The sequence below is a fragment of the Syzygium oleosum genome, unplaced genomic scaffold (assembly GCF_021117445.2).
Source record: "Syzygium oleosum isolate NSW1041296 unplaced genomic scaffold, Sole_v2.1 Sole_v2.16, whole genome shotgun sequence".
In the NCBI taxonomy this organism is placed as follows: domain Eukaryota; kingdom Viridiplantae; phylum Streptophyta; class Magnoliopsida; order Myrtales; family Myrtaceae; genus Syzygium; species Syzygium oleosum.
The window spans coordinates 4940017-4956933 of NW_026607500.1; the positions used below are offsets into that span (position 1 = coordinate 4940017).

At 39.6% G+C, this 16917-nt stretch overlaps 1 protein-coding gene across 2 annotated transcripts; it reads right to left on the reverse strand.

Annotated features, from left to right (window-relative positions):
• Positions 1 to 12624: 12624 nt before the first annotated feature.
• LOC115671501 (exocyst complex component EXO70A1) lies at positions 12625 to 16324 on the reverse strand. 2 transcript variants are annotated; one of them, XM_030593088.2, is made up of 2 exons: positions 13494 to 16324; positions 12625 to 12902 (listed from the first exon to the last, which is right to left on the reverse strand). In XM_030593088.2, exon 1 carries the CDS (start codon positions 15827 to 15829, stop codon positions 13781 to 13783), a length of 2049 nt encoding a protein of 682 aa, XP_030448948.1. In that variant the 5' UTR covers positions 15830 to 16324; the 3' UTR covers positions 12625 to 12902; positions 13494 to 13780. The 2 variants fall into 2 exon arrangements, with proteins under 2 accessions (XP_030448948.1, XP_056174722.1); XM_056318747.1 differs by having other exon boundaries at positions 12625 to 12979.
• Between the last annotated feature and the right edge of the window lie 593 nt (positions 16325 to 16917).

Genomic DNA, 16917 nt, shown 5'->3' on the forward strand with positions numbered 1-16917 from the left:
GAGCGAGTCTTCTTGGATCCTATAGGTTGTCATGAGTTGGTTGAGCCTAGGGTTTGTCACCAAGAACTTGTTGTTAGATTGATTGATTTGGCTAGTTCTACTGCTCTTCAGTGCTTCCTATTTTTGTATCTTTCGAATTTCTTTTTTTTTTTTTTGTGATCTTTGGATGGGGGAGACTCGAGGAGCATCTCGCGAGCCCTGTGGACCTGGTGAAGCCCCGGGTTTTAATGGGCGCGAGCGCCCTTGATTGAAATGGTTGAGATGAAATCGGCGAGTTTGAACTAGCGACTTCTAGGAGTGTGCAAACGGAACCGCCCGAACCGGGAACCGCCCGGACCGGACCGGACCGGACCGACACTATTTGGGCGGTTCTAAGGGGTGCCGGTCCGGTTCCCGATTCCTAAAAGTGGAACCGGTGTCCGGGCGGTCTGGTTCCCGGTTCCAAGGGGGAACCGGACCGGACCGGACCGGACCGACATATTTTTTCTTCAAAAAAATTAATAAAATGTAAACTAAATCCTAAGTGAACTTTATTGACATAAATTCTTTGATAAAAATTAGTAAAATGTGAACTAAACTCTAAGTGAACTTCATTGATATAAATTCATTGATAAAAATTAGTAAAATGTGAACTAAATCCTAAGTATTTGACCAAAAAAAAAACTAAATCCTAAGTGACCGGTTCTATTGGACCGGACCGAACCGACGGTCCGGTCCGGTTCTCGATCCTAGGACCAAACGGTCCGGTCCACGGTTCCCAAAATTGGGAACCGGTGGAACTGGACCCGACCGGGAACCGATCACCCCTAACGACTTCCATATCTCGAGCTAGAATTCTCCAAGATCTCTACCAGTTATGCCCGCTTTGGGGAGTTTGGTGCTTTCTTTTATTTGTATGCTTAAACGCCTTAAAATGCTCAGAATCAATTCCCGGCACAGAATAAAAAAGAATCATTTTCTGAGCAGAATCTGTTCCCGGGCACAAAATCGTTGTCATGCGCAGCCTTTGTGTTCATGCGGTTTAATATTTTTTTTTATCTGAAGCACTTGAAACTCTATACGAAATGTTGGCACATAAAGTCACGTTTAATGTTTTTATAGTTTTGTGAATTTTTGTAATATTTTAAATTTTGGCGGAAAACTCGACGAGGTTGCTTTTTTTCTTTTTCAGCGGCCCAAACAAGCTGCCCTACTTCTCTTGCGATTAGTTCTAGGTTTTGGTCAACATAGTTGTCAATTGTTACTAATGAGCATGGAAAATTTCACGGCTCTTAGAAGTATGAACTTGCTAGTGTGATTTTGTGTCAAGCTTGAGCTAAGCTATTCTGGTGGTCAAGTTCAAGCTAGGTCAATACTCAGCTGGACAAGCTCGATTAATCCACCTTCTACTATTTCTTTAAGAAAAAATAATTTATACAAATAAATGCAAAGATTTTTTGAAACGACATAGCATAGCCACATATACAAGCTCAATTAAAAAAAAAAGCATAATGATACAAATAGACTCTGAACTTTGACTCAATGTGCAATGTGATCCATGAACTTTCAATTTATTCAATATAGTCTTTGAATTTTAGCCCAGTGTACAATGTTGTTCCTGAACTTGTTTAATGTGGTCCCTAGACTTTTGCTACATATTCAAGTTAGCCATTCGACTGTATGAAATTATTCGATGACATCTTTCTATTAATTCAAGTTCATGAATAATATTAAATATTTTTATATAATATGGGGACTAAATTGAACATGTATCAAAAGTTCAAGGATCACATTCAACAAATTGAAAGTTCGGGAACGAAATTGCACATAAGGCTAAAGTTTAGGAACCACATTAAATAAATTAAAAATTTATGCACCATATTGGACATTGGGCCAAAGTTCAGGGACCATCTGTGTCATTTTCCCTTAAAGAAATATTAATCCTACTCGGGTTTGAGTCAAGTTCGAGGAGCTCACGCTCGGCACTATACCGACTCGCTCACGGCCTAGTTTGAATGTCGATTTAATACATTCAATCGGGTACCTAATCTTCTAAAAAATTTTAGCCAATTTTTTTTCTACTCTTTGATTCTTTAATCCGATCAGATCATATCTTGTCTGATTTCAGCAATATTGTGGACATGAGGAATTGCCCGTTGCTTGGGAAATTCAGCATGTGGACATGATTCTAAGGTTAACGGTTCATGATCATAACATGACGTGTTCCACCTAACTTTATCCCGGCCGTGACATAGAAAGCAGATTGTGTTCATTTATGTCGACACTCAACAGCAAAAAAGGATTCGACCCCCCAAAAAACTTAATACAACGAGACAGAAGAATAGGAAAACACAAAAATCATTGCATCATATGTGGATGAATTTCCGTTTATGGTTGGTGACATTTATCTTTCAATATTCATGCAAAGAGTACTTCTTGACTTTTTGTCCGAAAAGGACATAAAGATGAGATTTTTTGGGTTAATTAATTTCAGAGATTGTTCAAGTGGGAAATGTATTTTTCGGCCCAAAAAAAAGTCAGGAAAACATTTGCCATAAACATAGGGTTTGCTACACAATTAATGTGGGACACTGTAACATCCGCTCTTGAGTTTTAGCACCCCTCGCGTGCAAATCGAACTGAGAGTGGCACATGAGATTGATGAATGGAGAGTCTCACCTGCAGAATAAATTCGATGATGGAACCTCACTCTAATATCGTATTAGAATGTTCATCCAAAAGTTTAAATTGTTAGGTGAAAGAAAATTAAATTTCGTAAATGAGCGGCTTTAATAGTAATTACGTAGAGTGCGCGAGATTGGCAATTACTGTAATAATTGAATTTAATAGGGTGCTTAATGTATCTAATGATACATCATTGAAAGAAAGATTATTTTTTGTTAATTTATTTCGAGACCTAAGAAATAATCATGTAATGATTGCACATCGTCAGAACTAATTGCGTGCGATTTCTGGGACAGGGTCATTCATGGCCTAGATAAAGGTGGAATTTTTCATCATAATTGGACCCAAAAAAAAAAGAGTCAAGTGATGGCTTTTCTCTTCCTAAAAATAAAGCAGTGTCCTAACTTCTTTTGCTCGGGTCACCGGTCTATTGATGAGAAATTGCCTACTATTGGTCGAATCAACTGTCATTTTCAGGATCAAAGCTAAATCAGCCAGCACACTAGCTTATACTTTATTTAAGAAAATTACATAAAAACCTCCTCAAATTTTAGGATATTACCATAGATGGAGGCGGGACGGGACGACAATGGCAACCGTGATCCCCGTCCCGGCCCCGTGGAGCAGTGGCTCGTCCTGCACCGCCCCATAAGAGGCGGGGTTGGGAACGAGGTGATTTTGCCATCGCAAGGAAGAAAAAATGGTTTATAAATAGAGGGTTACTAATTCTATACATTTAAAGAGTTGATTAAGTTAAAAGAATAATGGACTAATAAAAGTATTAAAGAATTATAATAGGAAATGATTGATCGCAATTCAAAGGGATACTTTTTAGTATTTTTTATTGATAAATAATTTTTCGTCAATTTATTAGTACGTAATGATTATCCAATTTTTGTAATTTGATTGTTTTGTTATTGGAGGTCTTTTTCTCATTTTACTTAATTGTATTTATTTTTGCTAAACTATCTTATTATTTCTTTGAATATTAAATTTTAATAATCTTAGTTTTTGTAATATTACTAAAGATGTTATTTTTATGATAAATATTTTAGTTGATTTATTTTTCTCCGATTTTTTCATATGTCATAAAGATAATCAAGGGTGAAAGACGGATTTTCTTTTAAAAAAATGAGATGAATATGTAGTTTTACAACTTAAAAGTCATATATATTACCCATGCTAATTGAAAATATAATGAACGGTTACCTGCTATGACAAAATAAAAGTTCAGGAGGGTAATATATAACACTTAAAAGTTTGGGAAGAGACGTTTATTATCTTCGAAATCGGAGGAGTTTTGTGTAATTTCCCCTATTTATTTAAAAGGTTGGAAAGCTAGTAGGGCTATATAATATTGGGCTCACAGTAAACAAATCATCTATGAGCACCCAACAATAGGAGGAAGGATCAGTCTAGGGTATGCAATCTAATAATAGCTGTTGAGAACTTGAGAAGGAGGCTGGTCAAGCAAGTCATCTCATACTAATTATTGGTCTAACCTTATCTGCTTATAGAATATGAAGATATTTGGTACTTTTCGTCCGAATGCTTACGGAGAGAATCGACAAAAAGAACCAAACAGGCTGTAATTTCTCCATAAGCACATTCAATAAAAAAGAATTAAAGATATTTATATCGCGATTGAGAGTGTTTGCATTTGATCGAAAAGGGTAAATCCGATCAAACGGAACTTAGCAATTTAGAAAATATCGAGTCAATTCAAAACATAACTTATTGGGTCGCAGTCGAAACAAAACTAACAAATTTTTATTTTCTTATCGTCACGATATTATGCTTTCAACCTTTAACACTGAGTTAACATGTGGGCATTTACTTAGGCTATATGCCTCCAATTTCAACAAACCTAGCAAAGAAGACATTCATTGTAGGGGTTAAAAAACTGCAGTCACCATCAAAGTATATGATATTTGCCTTGAATAAAACGATTCTGACAGCACACTTTTGTCATCTTTACATAGGACAAGAACTTTCTTATTTTCTTTTATTGAAGAACATTTTTAAAGATGATTTTTTAAGTAATATATCAAGCAAAAGATCCAATTTACTGTTTTCTCTGGAAAAGAAGAAGTTGAGTATTATTTTCCTGTTTGTCTCGATGCACATTACTCTAAACAGAGCACTCATGCTTAATGGTAATTTCTTTAACCCATCAAATCACAGAAGAATTTCTCTTTTGGATAACTGAGTTTATGTGAACAATTACAGGATTTGCAGACATTTTGAGATAATTTCTTCTTTTCTTTGATAAATTGGAGATTTTTTAGTATGAGAGAACCTTGGTTGAACAATCATTTTCAATTTCATTTACTCTAAGGTTTTTTATATTCTTTCCATTTTGTCACTTTCTTTTATTCTTAATGTGAGTTGTAAAAATTGGGATCTTTTACAATTGTTCGGCCAGGCTTGAGGAGTTCTTGGTCTTTTGTGTAATTATTTGTGAAACCACACGTATATAGATATAACGACTCTTCAAATTATTGGAAGAACTTTGACAATTTGACTGTCTTTTTATGGTGTTGGAAAAAAAGAGTAACTGCTCGTTTGGTTGCGATAATAGAATAAAATTGTAATGTAATAATTATTACGTCGTAATTTAGTGGAGCTATATTACGCTGTTTAGATAAGTGATGTGATATGTGTTATAGTATTTAATTCCATATATGACATATGTAATAAGGGGGAATAGTATTAGAATACCCCAAACATCTCTAAAATCGAAACTAGAAGGAATATAGTGATTATCACTTTCATAGTCATTCATGGGTTTTTTTTTGGGGGGCTAGTAATTCATGAGTTTAGTTCCTTATAGAAATTATTAGATATATATTTCATTGTATCAAATGTTTATTTATATCCATGACAATTTATTTATGATTATGATTAAAAGTTAATATTTACATCTATAATTGTAATAGCTATTACAACTTTGGCTATAGTAGGGATTACGCTATAATAGTTATTACTGCAATCAAACACTTTAATAAATGATCAAGCTATAACATACCTGTAATGAAATAGTCACTGGAGTCAAATGTGTCGTAAGATTCATTTGACATCGGGAAAAAGGAAAGTAATCTACATATAAATGGGGAAAAAATTCCATTATCAATGTTATATTGGGCATCTTGACCAAGACAAGTGTCTTGAGGTTTACTTGACATTGAGAAAAAGGAATAACATCTTCATACACATGAACAAATTCCATTGTTGTTATTATATGGAGCACCTTGACCCACATAGTGAATAAATAAAGTATTTTCTCTTTCCAGCAAATAGTAAAAGTATTCAACTTCATTTATAGAAATGGGCCCAATTCCTTTAAAAACCCCCAACTTTAGCCTTTATCCCAATTATATCCTAAACTTTTTTTTGTCTCATAAAAAACCCCAAATTTTTACTTTTGTCCCAAATCTACCCCGTTTACTTTTCATCCAATTTTTTAATATTATTTTTTATTTTTTCGAATTTTTTTCTTTTCTTTTCTTTTCTTTTTCCTTTCCTTTTCTTTTTTTTTTATCACCTTCAACCTCTGGCCGGTCGCCGGTCCGGCTGAGCCAAGCAGCCGGCGAGGCTCGGCCCGCGGCACTGGCGAGTCGGCCTCGTCGTTGCGAGGTTCGGCCTCGGCCGACCTCGCGGCCGGCGGCGGGGCGAGCCTCGCCAGATCTGGCGAGGCTCGGCCCCGCCGGGCCTGGAAGGTCGGCCTCGCCAGCTAGAACGGCGAGGTCGGCCGAGCCGAACCTCCGCTGGATTCTTTGGGTGAGGCCGAGCCTCGCCCGGACGGGCCTAGCCGCGCCCGGATCGCGAGGCTCGGCCGCCGGCCGTGAGCGAGGCTCGGCCTCGCCCGGCAACGGCGAGGCCGACCTCGCCCGGTGTCGGCGGGGCTGGCCTCGCCAGATCTGGCGAGGCTAGGCCCCGCTAGCAGATGGCGAGGTCGGCCTTGCCGTTGCGGCAAGCGGGGCCGACCTCGCCGGCCGGTGGCGAGGCTCGGCCTCGCCCAAGCAACGCGAGGCCGAGCCTTGCCAGCGGCCGGCGGGGCCGACCTCGCCGGCCAGAGGTTGAAGGTGATAAAAAAAAAAAGAAAAGGAAAGGAAAAAGAAAAGAAAAGAAAAAAATTCGAAAAAATAAAAAATAATATTAAAAAATTAGACGAATAGTAAACCGGGTAGATTTGGGACAAAAGTAAAAGTTTGGGGTTTTTTATGAGACAAAAAAAAGTTTGGGATATAATTGGGATAAAGGCTAAAGTTTGGGGTTTTTTAAGGAATTGGGCCTATAGAAAATGGGAAATTGTTTACAATAAAGACAAAACGGAAGAAAGAGCTTTTTCTTTTCCAAGTTGAATCTAATTTTTTTTTTACAACTTAATCAATTAGTTAAACGTTCCAAATATATTCCCTCCCATGTTGGACTTGGAATTCCACTGGCAGTGGACAATATGATAGCCCTTTTCCTGGTGAAGGTGGGGATGAGTTAATTAGAAAAAGGCAAGTAAACATGTGAATTATTAGCTAAGCCATAGATTTGATAACTTTAGCATATAAAAAATTTTAAATCATTAGTACACTTACCTCTTTTGCTATTATGCATAGCAATTCTAGACAATAAAAATCAAGCCATAGAAAGATACATTTCAATCCGATGTGTCACGAAATATAGTAATTCTCGAATTAATCTCTATTAATTCTTGTTCCTCGTAATTCATTTTGATTCCTTTTATCTTATTCTAATCACCTCATTCCCACGTACCAAACGGAGTGCAAAGGTCTTTAACCTGTCACGACATGCTCTGTTCTAACCATGCATTACTGTTCCGTCCACTCAAAACCCAAACATTTAAAATTGACAAGTCCGTTCCAACTTTTGACAATCTCATCGATGCACCGCCAGAAACCTGGAAGTCTCTAGCAGGATAGATCGTCGAGATGTTTGCTCTCTCTCTCTCTCTCTCACGATATGATTCGAACTTTTGATATAGTGAACGACATCGTAACTCTCTTTATCACTGAGCCATCGCCATGGACGGTGATTCGGCTTCCTCGCCTAATTTTCATACCAAGCAGTAACGCATGAACCAACGAGGGAGAACAAAGCCAAACTCCAGTTGAGCTCTTTGTAAGTTTGACAGTTCTTTTGGCTTTTTCCCAGAGTCTGTTTTGCGTAAGCAAAGCACATTCCTGGAACTTGGAAGACGAAAGGCGGAGAAGGTAAAAACGTGTAAGCTAAATGAAAAGAAGAAGAAATTTCGTGCCACTCTCTATGGGGTCCATAGCTCGTTTTCTTGGTAATTTTTCCCTTTGACAACCAAGCTTTCACGACTAACAAATTAGTTGTAAGAACTTCTATCACATCATAATTATAAAAAGTAGTCCTTAATTTCTACATAAGACCTTATCGTTAAAGGGTCCCGCCTTCGATTGTTTACAGGATTTTTATACTCTTTATATATCAACGGTCTCCCTCCACGTATGCATTGGACTTTCTTACATGATATCGGAATCAAGTTCTACCCCCATGTTATTTCGCCTGTGCGGCCCCCTTTTCATCAAATTTCATGTGTTGTTCCTGATCTAACTTGCATGTGACCAATTAGCTCGAATTTTTGGGTTGAATTTTTTTGACACTAAAAATTCAAATCACTCGTAGATTAATAAAATCGATATTTATCGTTGGCGTTTCACATAATTTATAAAGTTAATTAGATTCTTTGTATGTTAGAAGATTACTCCAAAAAGAAGGTTCTTGTCCGTAAAAGGACCTGGCATGCACTCGTTATCTTGCTGTGATTTAAGAGAGAAGTTTTGAAGAAGTCGCTCACAATAACATTATCAATGGACGAAATTTGTATACGTAAGTTGTTTATGATAATCTATATACCGACATGATTTCCTGAGATTTTCTCGTATCATCTGAATTAAAAAAAAATTGTCTTTCCCTCTAAAATTTTGATGATCTCATAGGTTCTAAGTGCACACATATCGACTTAACCTTGCTGGCCAAAACTAATCTTATTGGGGATAAATAGATCGAAAGTCCCAAAACTAGTCCCAAAAATACAATCGAGAATCCTTTCAAAATGTGCAATCGGATTCCAAAACTTGTCAAATTGGTATAATCAAATCTCGGTTAGTTTCGTTTAATTTAGCTAACGGGAAATGCTAATATGACATTTTCTCATATTTTCTGAAGACATGTGGTCCGTGTTGAAGTTGCATTAGAAAAAAGGTCGATAAATAAAAAAGAAAAGGGTAAAATTTCCAAAAGAAAAGTAAAAAAAATGGATATAAAAAAACATAGATTGGGGCTTAGGGTCAATCACCCTGCTTCGTCGGTGTCGGTGTCAGTGTCGGTGCAGGCCGGCGACCCTTGCCTAGCCATAGCCCATAGGGGAGGGATTACTCACCATCGTACGCTGGTGGCACCACCACTTGGCCCACCGCATACAGTTAAGGGCTCATGACCATCACCTATGACCAAGCGAAGGTCGCCTGCCCTTGCTAACGAATTAGGAGGCCCAACCCCTTCCGTCTCTCTCTTTGTTGATGTTTGTTGCCTGCTTTTCTTTTTACTTTTAAATCTAGTTTAATTAAGGTTTGGAAAAAAAAAATTAAGATACTCATTTTGGTCATTGTTAGAGACAGAAAATATATAAAAAGAAAAAACCATCTCAGCATTATTCATTAGCCAAATGAGAAAAGAGTTAACAAATTCTTGATTATGCAACTTGATAAGTTTCTAGACTCGATCGTACTATTCGAAAGTAAGACTTAATTGTCGTTCCGCGACATATTTTATGACTTATAGCTCACTTATCTCAGCTTCAAACCGACTTTTTGAAGTTGGTACGCGTTTTCTTTGTCGCTGCTCTATCTTTTTCACGCTGTAAACAGTAAACACCATCCGTCGCTGCTCTATCTTTTTCACACCGTAAACAGTAAACACCATCGCTATCATTATCATCAGGATATAAAAAAAAAAAAGGAATCACATCGATCCCACGACAAACACAGATTTGATGGATTCAATGTTGTGTTGTGAACACGAATCATCAATCCGGAACTAATCTGCCAAGAAATGTAATCGCCAGGTTGTCCAACATGCGTATATGAACACCATGACAAGAAAATGCTCATGAAGATTCCCTAATCCTTAAAAAAAAAAAAACACCCAAAAAACATTGGTGGACTATGTCTTATTGGCAGACAGATATTCAAACATGGGCATAGTAGAAAATTAATCTTGGAAAAGAGTAGGATTAATTAAATCAAAGTTAGATCATTGGGTCAATGTAAGGAATGAAGCAAAGCGTGGGCTGTCCTACTCCTAGGCTTATCTTGCTTACCCTACCTTATCTCTTTAGATTAGATTAGATTAGACATATAATCCCAAATTAAACAATGTCATTAAGTTAGGTGAAATCCAATGACCCAGTTGATGATTAGAAAACATCAGCTTGCCAGCTAAACCCACTAATTAAAAAAGTCTTTGATTTTTACAGTACGATGTCCTCGATTTGGATGAGATGCTGGGTATTGAATTTCCACAAAGCAAGAGGTTCCACGTTTTATTTATTTTTATTTTATTTTTCATTTTGCTTCTCATTTGGGGCGCAACTATGCTAGAAAAGTCACGTGTTTATTATTGTTTATTATTGTTTTTCCTCTTCTTTGAGCTAACAGTCAAGTTGACCTGAACCAGCAGCAAGCTCCTGTTTTGGTTTCAGCATCGATGGACAGTCTAACCAGAACCACCAACATTTGACCTGCGATTTCCCCCGTGGGAAGCCAGACATGTTGTGATTGAGATTAGACACCTCACAGCTTTAGCAATCCAGATAATCAACAATAGCTTATTTACCTACCTTTATAGAAGCTGCCTCATCCAATTTCAGGAGATTTATCCAATTAGCCATGAATTTAATGTATGGATACCACGTGAATTCTAAACCTTCGCACGAAATTCTAATGTAGTCCTTTCGATTGATTTTTGGAGGAAATCGCTAATGTGAGGTGTGCCGTGTAGGATGGCCGAAATGACTGTATTAAAATTTCGCGGATATGTGTATGACTAAATTGGCAAAATTGAAAAATTTATGACTGAATTGGCATCCGTATAATACGTTTAGGATTGATCGGTTAATTTGCCCCTCGATTTCAAGGTCCTACAAAAATTTAGAATACATATTAGCAAAGACCCACAATTACTAACATAACCAAAGTTATTAGCAAATGGATACTAAGACATATGAGATATTCTTGGTTTTTTATTAAAAATACAAACATAGGAGAGGATTTTATCTGCAAGACAACTTTCATCCCTGTTGATGCATTAATTTTCCAAAATAGTCGGTAATACATTTAAAGCTGGTAAAAGTAGCTTGTGGAGAATTTTTCTTCTCCACTAATAATGACACCAAGAATAATTATCATATATTTTTTCTTTCCAATTAATTGACCACAGAGATTTGACTCTTGTCACTTCCACATACTTCCTCATTTCATTCATGTACTCACATTAAATTTCCTGAACATTCACAATCTACCAGATGAGAGAGAGAGAGAGAGAGAGAGAGATGCCCTAAAGCTTCCTTTCCTAATGGCCCAAGAAAACCCTTAACATCCACATTGAAGTCCTGTGTTTGCAATCAATAGCTGATGTAGAAAGCCTGTGGGTTTCTATGCCCAAGTCCCTTTGATAAGCAGAGTTCAATGTAAGGAATACAACACCATCATTGCGTCATTGGGGGCATCAAAATCAAATTCTTCGACTGTCATTCTCAGCTGGTGTACCCATAATTATACTTTAGTGCAACAATCATACAGCTTTTTCTTGGTAAGGCTACAGATAAGCTCGTAGTCAGGCACAAACTCGGCATTGGAGCTTGTCTACCTCAATCTTAAATCTCAAATACGGATCTCGACATTGATCTCGTCTTCGGACTCGGTGTCAACAAGGGCGTCTAACTTTGATTATCGGTACAGGTTTCCTTCTTGATCTAGCATCACTGTGATTCAACTATACACAACTATGATCGCACGGGTTTTATGTGCAACACACTAAATTCACCAATTCGACAATGAGTTATCTTGCCCCCACAAGACAACCCGGTTTGCTATATTTTGTGTTCATTCTCGAGTAGAAGAACGGTTGATTACAAACCCCGCAACTTTCCCGGTTTCAGCGATGCTCAAGCATCCCAGATCTAAAGAATTGCTTCCACGGGGAACTGAATCTCGACAGCAGCTAGAAAGATCTGCCCCATAATAATGGGTGGTGCTTTTGTTCGCTGATAGGGGTGGTCTGGCAATGCCTTTCACAATGTAAGATGTACCCTGAACTAGGGCTAGCAGCTCAATTCCCATAACTGCACCCGGATGTAAATAAATGGCATCACCACATTAAGGAATACCTGGCTTGACCTACAGGACAGTTGCCAGGAGAAGTATTTGATGCTTGTACTTAGATGGCCTTACTTTATTCCGTAATAGATTCAGCACTCTAAATTTTGTTTAAGGTGAGAGTTTCTGCAGAAGTTCGATAATGCACTATTCCCATCGATGGACTAGAGCATTTACAGAGTTCAGACTGATTCGGCAGTTTCAATGATAAAACCGGAATGTGACACAAAAGATTGAATTACCAAAACCACCAGCTTTGCCTTCCACTATTGATTTCACTCTGCTTATCTGAATACAATCCATCCCTCTCGCGCTCGTCTCGAATCAAGACATTAAAAACCTCACCAGAAAAGAATTGCAGAGAGTTGTTCACTCTCTCTGAGGGATCGCAACCGAAGATCTACCTGTCCGAATCATGCCGAGTTCCGATGTTTGCTAAATACCAACTAGTTTAGAATGCTATTCCAGCCAAAAAAAGGGAAAATTCTGAATGCTACAGACCACAGACCATGTACTACCAATGCAGATGGTCTTATATACATACTAGCAATGAAACATCTATTGGCATATCAAGGAAAGTTAGAAAGAAAGAAAGTTACATTATAAGGGGGAAGGAATCACGACACGCGAGAATTAATTTAACATCATGAGCCATCCCCTCGAATATTTTTCCAACTTAACATTACAGAGTTTTTCTGTACGTAAAACTCATCAACTGGGACTAAAACAAACTCAAAAAATAAAAAAAAGATGAGTATAAACTGCGTTTAAAGAAGAATCATCAACCTGCTAAGGTAATGCTGGAAAGATGAGCCCAAACTGTTCCAAGAGAACCATAAATACAGTAATCAGAAGAGAGACATTGAAAGCAGGCACCCTCTTGAGATCTAGCGGAACTGCTAAATAAGAAACATATAGAGTATCAAGCACCATCATAAGGTCGAACATCCCCGTCCCATTCCGCAACTTTATGGAGGACAGAGAAGGGATGAGAAAGAAGCCCTTGCTTGATGATGCATTTACTTCTCAAGCTTCTCAAGGATGATACATCATTTCAGCAAGCAGGGGAGAGAGAGAGAGAGAGAGAGATGGAAAGGGAAGAAAACATTAGCTTGCTCTTGAATAAAAATTAATGGCAGACTATGATTTCATTACTTATTGACAACACTGCTTTGGTGACCCTGAGCCCTCATGCAAATGTTTTCTACCACAATAGTTCACATACTAGCACTGATCTGAACCTTCAACTTTGCTGCTAGATAGCTGAATACATTTATGATAACAAAAAAAACAACACCCAGCAGCTACATGATTATACTGCCACCTATCAAGCAACTCAAGAAATCGGGCTGAAATGATGAATACAAAGAGTAAAATGAGTAGCTACAAATTAATGTGTTCCAATCTGACCTTATAGATCCACAAATTAGATCATCAGCACTCAGATCTTCAAGCTTTGAATAACAGACTGCACAGTAGGTAAGAATATCGGGCAACTTAAAAACTTCATCACCAGGTGGAGTTTCAGGCAATCAATGAACTTGTTTCCACCTTCCAACTCAAATTGCAGAACCACTCCATTCTTTTGAGATATGTACATGGCAACAGGCTAACCGACTACCAACCAACTGGGTCAATATATAGGAACATGGTTCCCTTGCGGGTTAACCATGATGGAGTAAATATATATGGGACAATTACATAACAGCAGAAGTAGTGCGACGAAGGTCTTGTAGCCCATTGTTAAACTTTCCACTAAGCTGCCTTCCTTTGAAACTGCCATATCTAGTTGGCTTTGGCTGATAAAGAGAACCCAGCATTTTCTCCAAGTTCTGCACAGTATATTTAGCATATTTACTGGAACTTTGGTCTTTCTCAACCAGTGGTCCATAGTGTTGCATAAAGCTCCTGTAAACAGGCACAACCACTTGGACTATAGCCTGGGATGTCTTCTCCCTCAGATCTTTCTCCATCATGACCCAGTTTGACTGCTTTGAATACATGGCATCAAAAGCTTCATTGAAATTTTTCAGCCTTTTCTTCACAAGATCACGAGCAGTAGCACGCCCCCCCGAGAATAAAATTAGGCCTTCTCTACTTAAGTGACCAGGAAGCTGTCCCCAGCTCTCTCTCAAGAAAACCGTGGTGTAGTATTCCTTGTACTGTTCGTGTTCTTTTAATGAAGATTCTCCAAAGAGCTCACCAAGCTTTGTCCCTTTCAAGTGCTTGTACAAATGCCAGTGATTATTAATCATAAAAAAGTTGGCAAGATTACTATCATCATAAGCCTTCACCCAAGTCTCCAAATTCAGCTCTACTGCTTTCATAATTTTGAGAATCTCAGTAATAAGGAGTCTCTCTTGGAATTTCTCGCGATTCCAACTACGATGAATGACCAGGACCTGAGTCAGGATAGGCTTATAATTGTCTCCCAGCAGCCTATTGCAATAATCAGTCACAAAGCTCACCAATCTCGGTACATTTCCATCAGGAGGAGGTGGGGTTTGCCTCTGAATCTCTACCTGAGCAAGAAGTTCCCAGAAAATCTCACTTGCCCCGTTAATGACCCTCTTAATGAGATCCCGGGTCAGATTCTGAATCTCAGCACAGGCTGCTCCCCCAAAGAGCCTGTTAAAATCCAATCGCAATTTGTTCAAAGATGCAAATATATCCAACAATTTCAAAAGTTTGATTGGGTCCTTCTTGCTCTCTGTAACAGTCTTCCCAAATTGAAGAAACGCAAGAATACCCGCTTGGGCAGCTATTTTCGCAAAGCAACCCATCCAAACATCCATACCAAGTCTCTCAAACACATCGTTGCAGAGTTTATATTCTGCCTCAAACAAATGCTTCACTGCAAATTCCAAATGCTTCCCCCACTGAGCAATATACCCCTCTATGCTCTGAACATCATTATATTCTGAGATTGACATTTCAAGATAGTCCAGATCAAGAGCCTGCAAACTTGCTCTAACATTGGAACTGCGCACTTCTACGTATATCGATATGCACCTATCAAGCCTCTTATTTGCGATCAACCTCCCAAGAATAGCTTGCAACTTCTGAATGACAGCTACTGGCAATGGAGACGGTGCAATGCAAGCTTGTTCGCCAAGAGATGATGTAGAAGACATTGGAAGGGGCGAACTGTGCTCTGTCAAGAGCCGACGTAACTCGCTTTCCAATTTATCCAATGCTGCATCGAGGAGCCCACCATCAAGATGCGCTCTTCCACCATCGCTCTGCAATTCCCTAAGACTCCTCAATGATTTCTTCAGATTCGAAAGGTACCTATCATCAGCCACCGTATTATCCTCCAAATACTCCACTATATCCTCCAACCACTGGATTGCCAATCCACAATTATCCCTCAAAAATCTCAATGCCTCCTCGAGTCGCTTCAACACCGACAGGTACCCGGGTAAATCGTTGCGCGGATCTGACAACAGCATCCTTTCGAGGCCATGCACAGCATCGAAAACCTTGAGCACCGCTGCGGCTGGGCCGACTGCGCGGTTAATGTGCCCACCCACAGCACCGAGGGCGTCTTTATCTGCGCGGATAGGCCGGACTGCGGCCTCCAAAGAGGGCAACCTCTGGTTGATCTCGGCCAATCTCGGGCCCGTCTTCTCCAGCTTCGAAGTCAGGGCTTTCGACTTCTCCAAGCTGAGCATCAATGACTTCCTCGCAGAGACCAGCTTCTCAACGCCCTTAACACCAGCAGCACCATCCCCAGATGCAGCCATCGAAATCCACAAAATCCACGACCCTGTTTCCCACACTAACCAAAGTCTCAAACTCCGCAAAACCCAAGTGACCAAAACGCAGAAACAACTCAACGGGTGCACGAGGAACCGAACTAAAGAGCTGAAACTAGTCGGGATTTATGTAAAAAGATATCTTCATCGTACACCCACCTAACAACTCCCAGCGAAACCAGACCAAAACAAACGGGGGGGAAATCCAAGCGACCCAGCAATCTTTCTCAACTACCCAGAAGAAAGCAAGAAGCTACGAGGCGAAGTGGAAGAAAAAAGGAGCGACCCACGTGAGATCGGACGCACCACCCCCCACCAAGAAAAGGAGAAGGGCGGAGATCGCGAGGTGGGGAGCGCGAGGTGACGAGGGGGGTCTCTTTCGAATTGGCGAAAGAGCGGAGGAGGGTGTGCACGCACAGTTGCCGAATCTTGAATCGTGAGGGCTCTTTGGAGTCTCGGATTCGCAAGAAAAGGAAGGAGAGAGAGAACCCTAAAGGAAGCGGATGAATCTGAGGAGATGAGGAGAGAGAGAGAGAGAGTGAGATGGGGAAGGTGGGGCTTTTGTTTGCAACTCTTCTTTGCTTTTCTTTCTTGGAGTGTTAGGACGACCGATGAGTCACGCCAAAGTGCATGACAGGAGGGCGAAAAAAGAGGGGGCTTAAAACAAGCGACTTTTTTTCATTGATGGGAAAAGGTGCGGGGGGAAGGTGGAGGGAGGGAGGGAGGGAGGGAGGAGCTCAAACCAGTTCGGACATCTTGCCTTTGCTTTCCTACTTACCTAGGACTGATTTTGGATCATGATTCCTTCATCCTACCCACCTTAACCTTTGCTAAAGTTCCACCTGTGGCCCAAGCATGATGATGAAATTCATCGACATTGCTGCACTCTCTCTCATCTTTCATTCACTTGGTTAAGGAGGTGCTCAATTTTTCGGATTCGTAATTGATGTACTCGATCGGAGTTGAAAGCGACTGGTAGGATGGATGGCGCCCGGGGGGCGATGACGTCTCCGCCCTGTTAGCATTTCGTTGGAAAAATTGGGCGAATTTGTAGCCGATGTGGATCAAATTGCGAG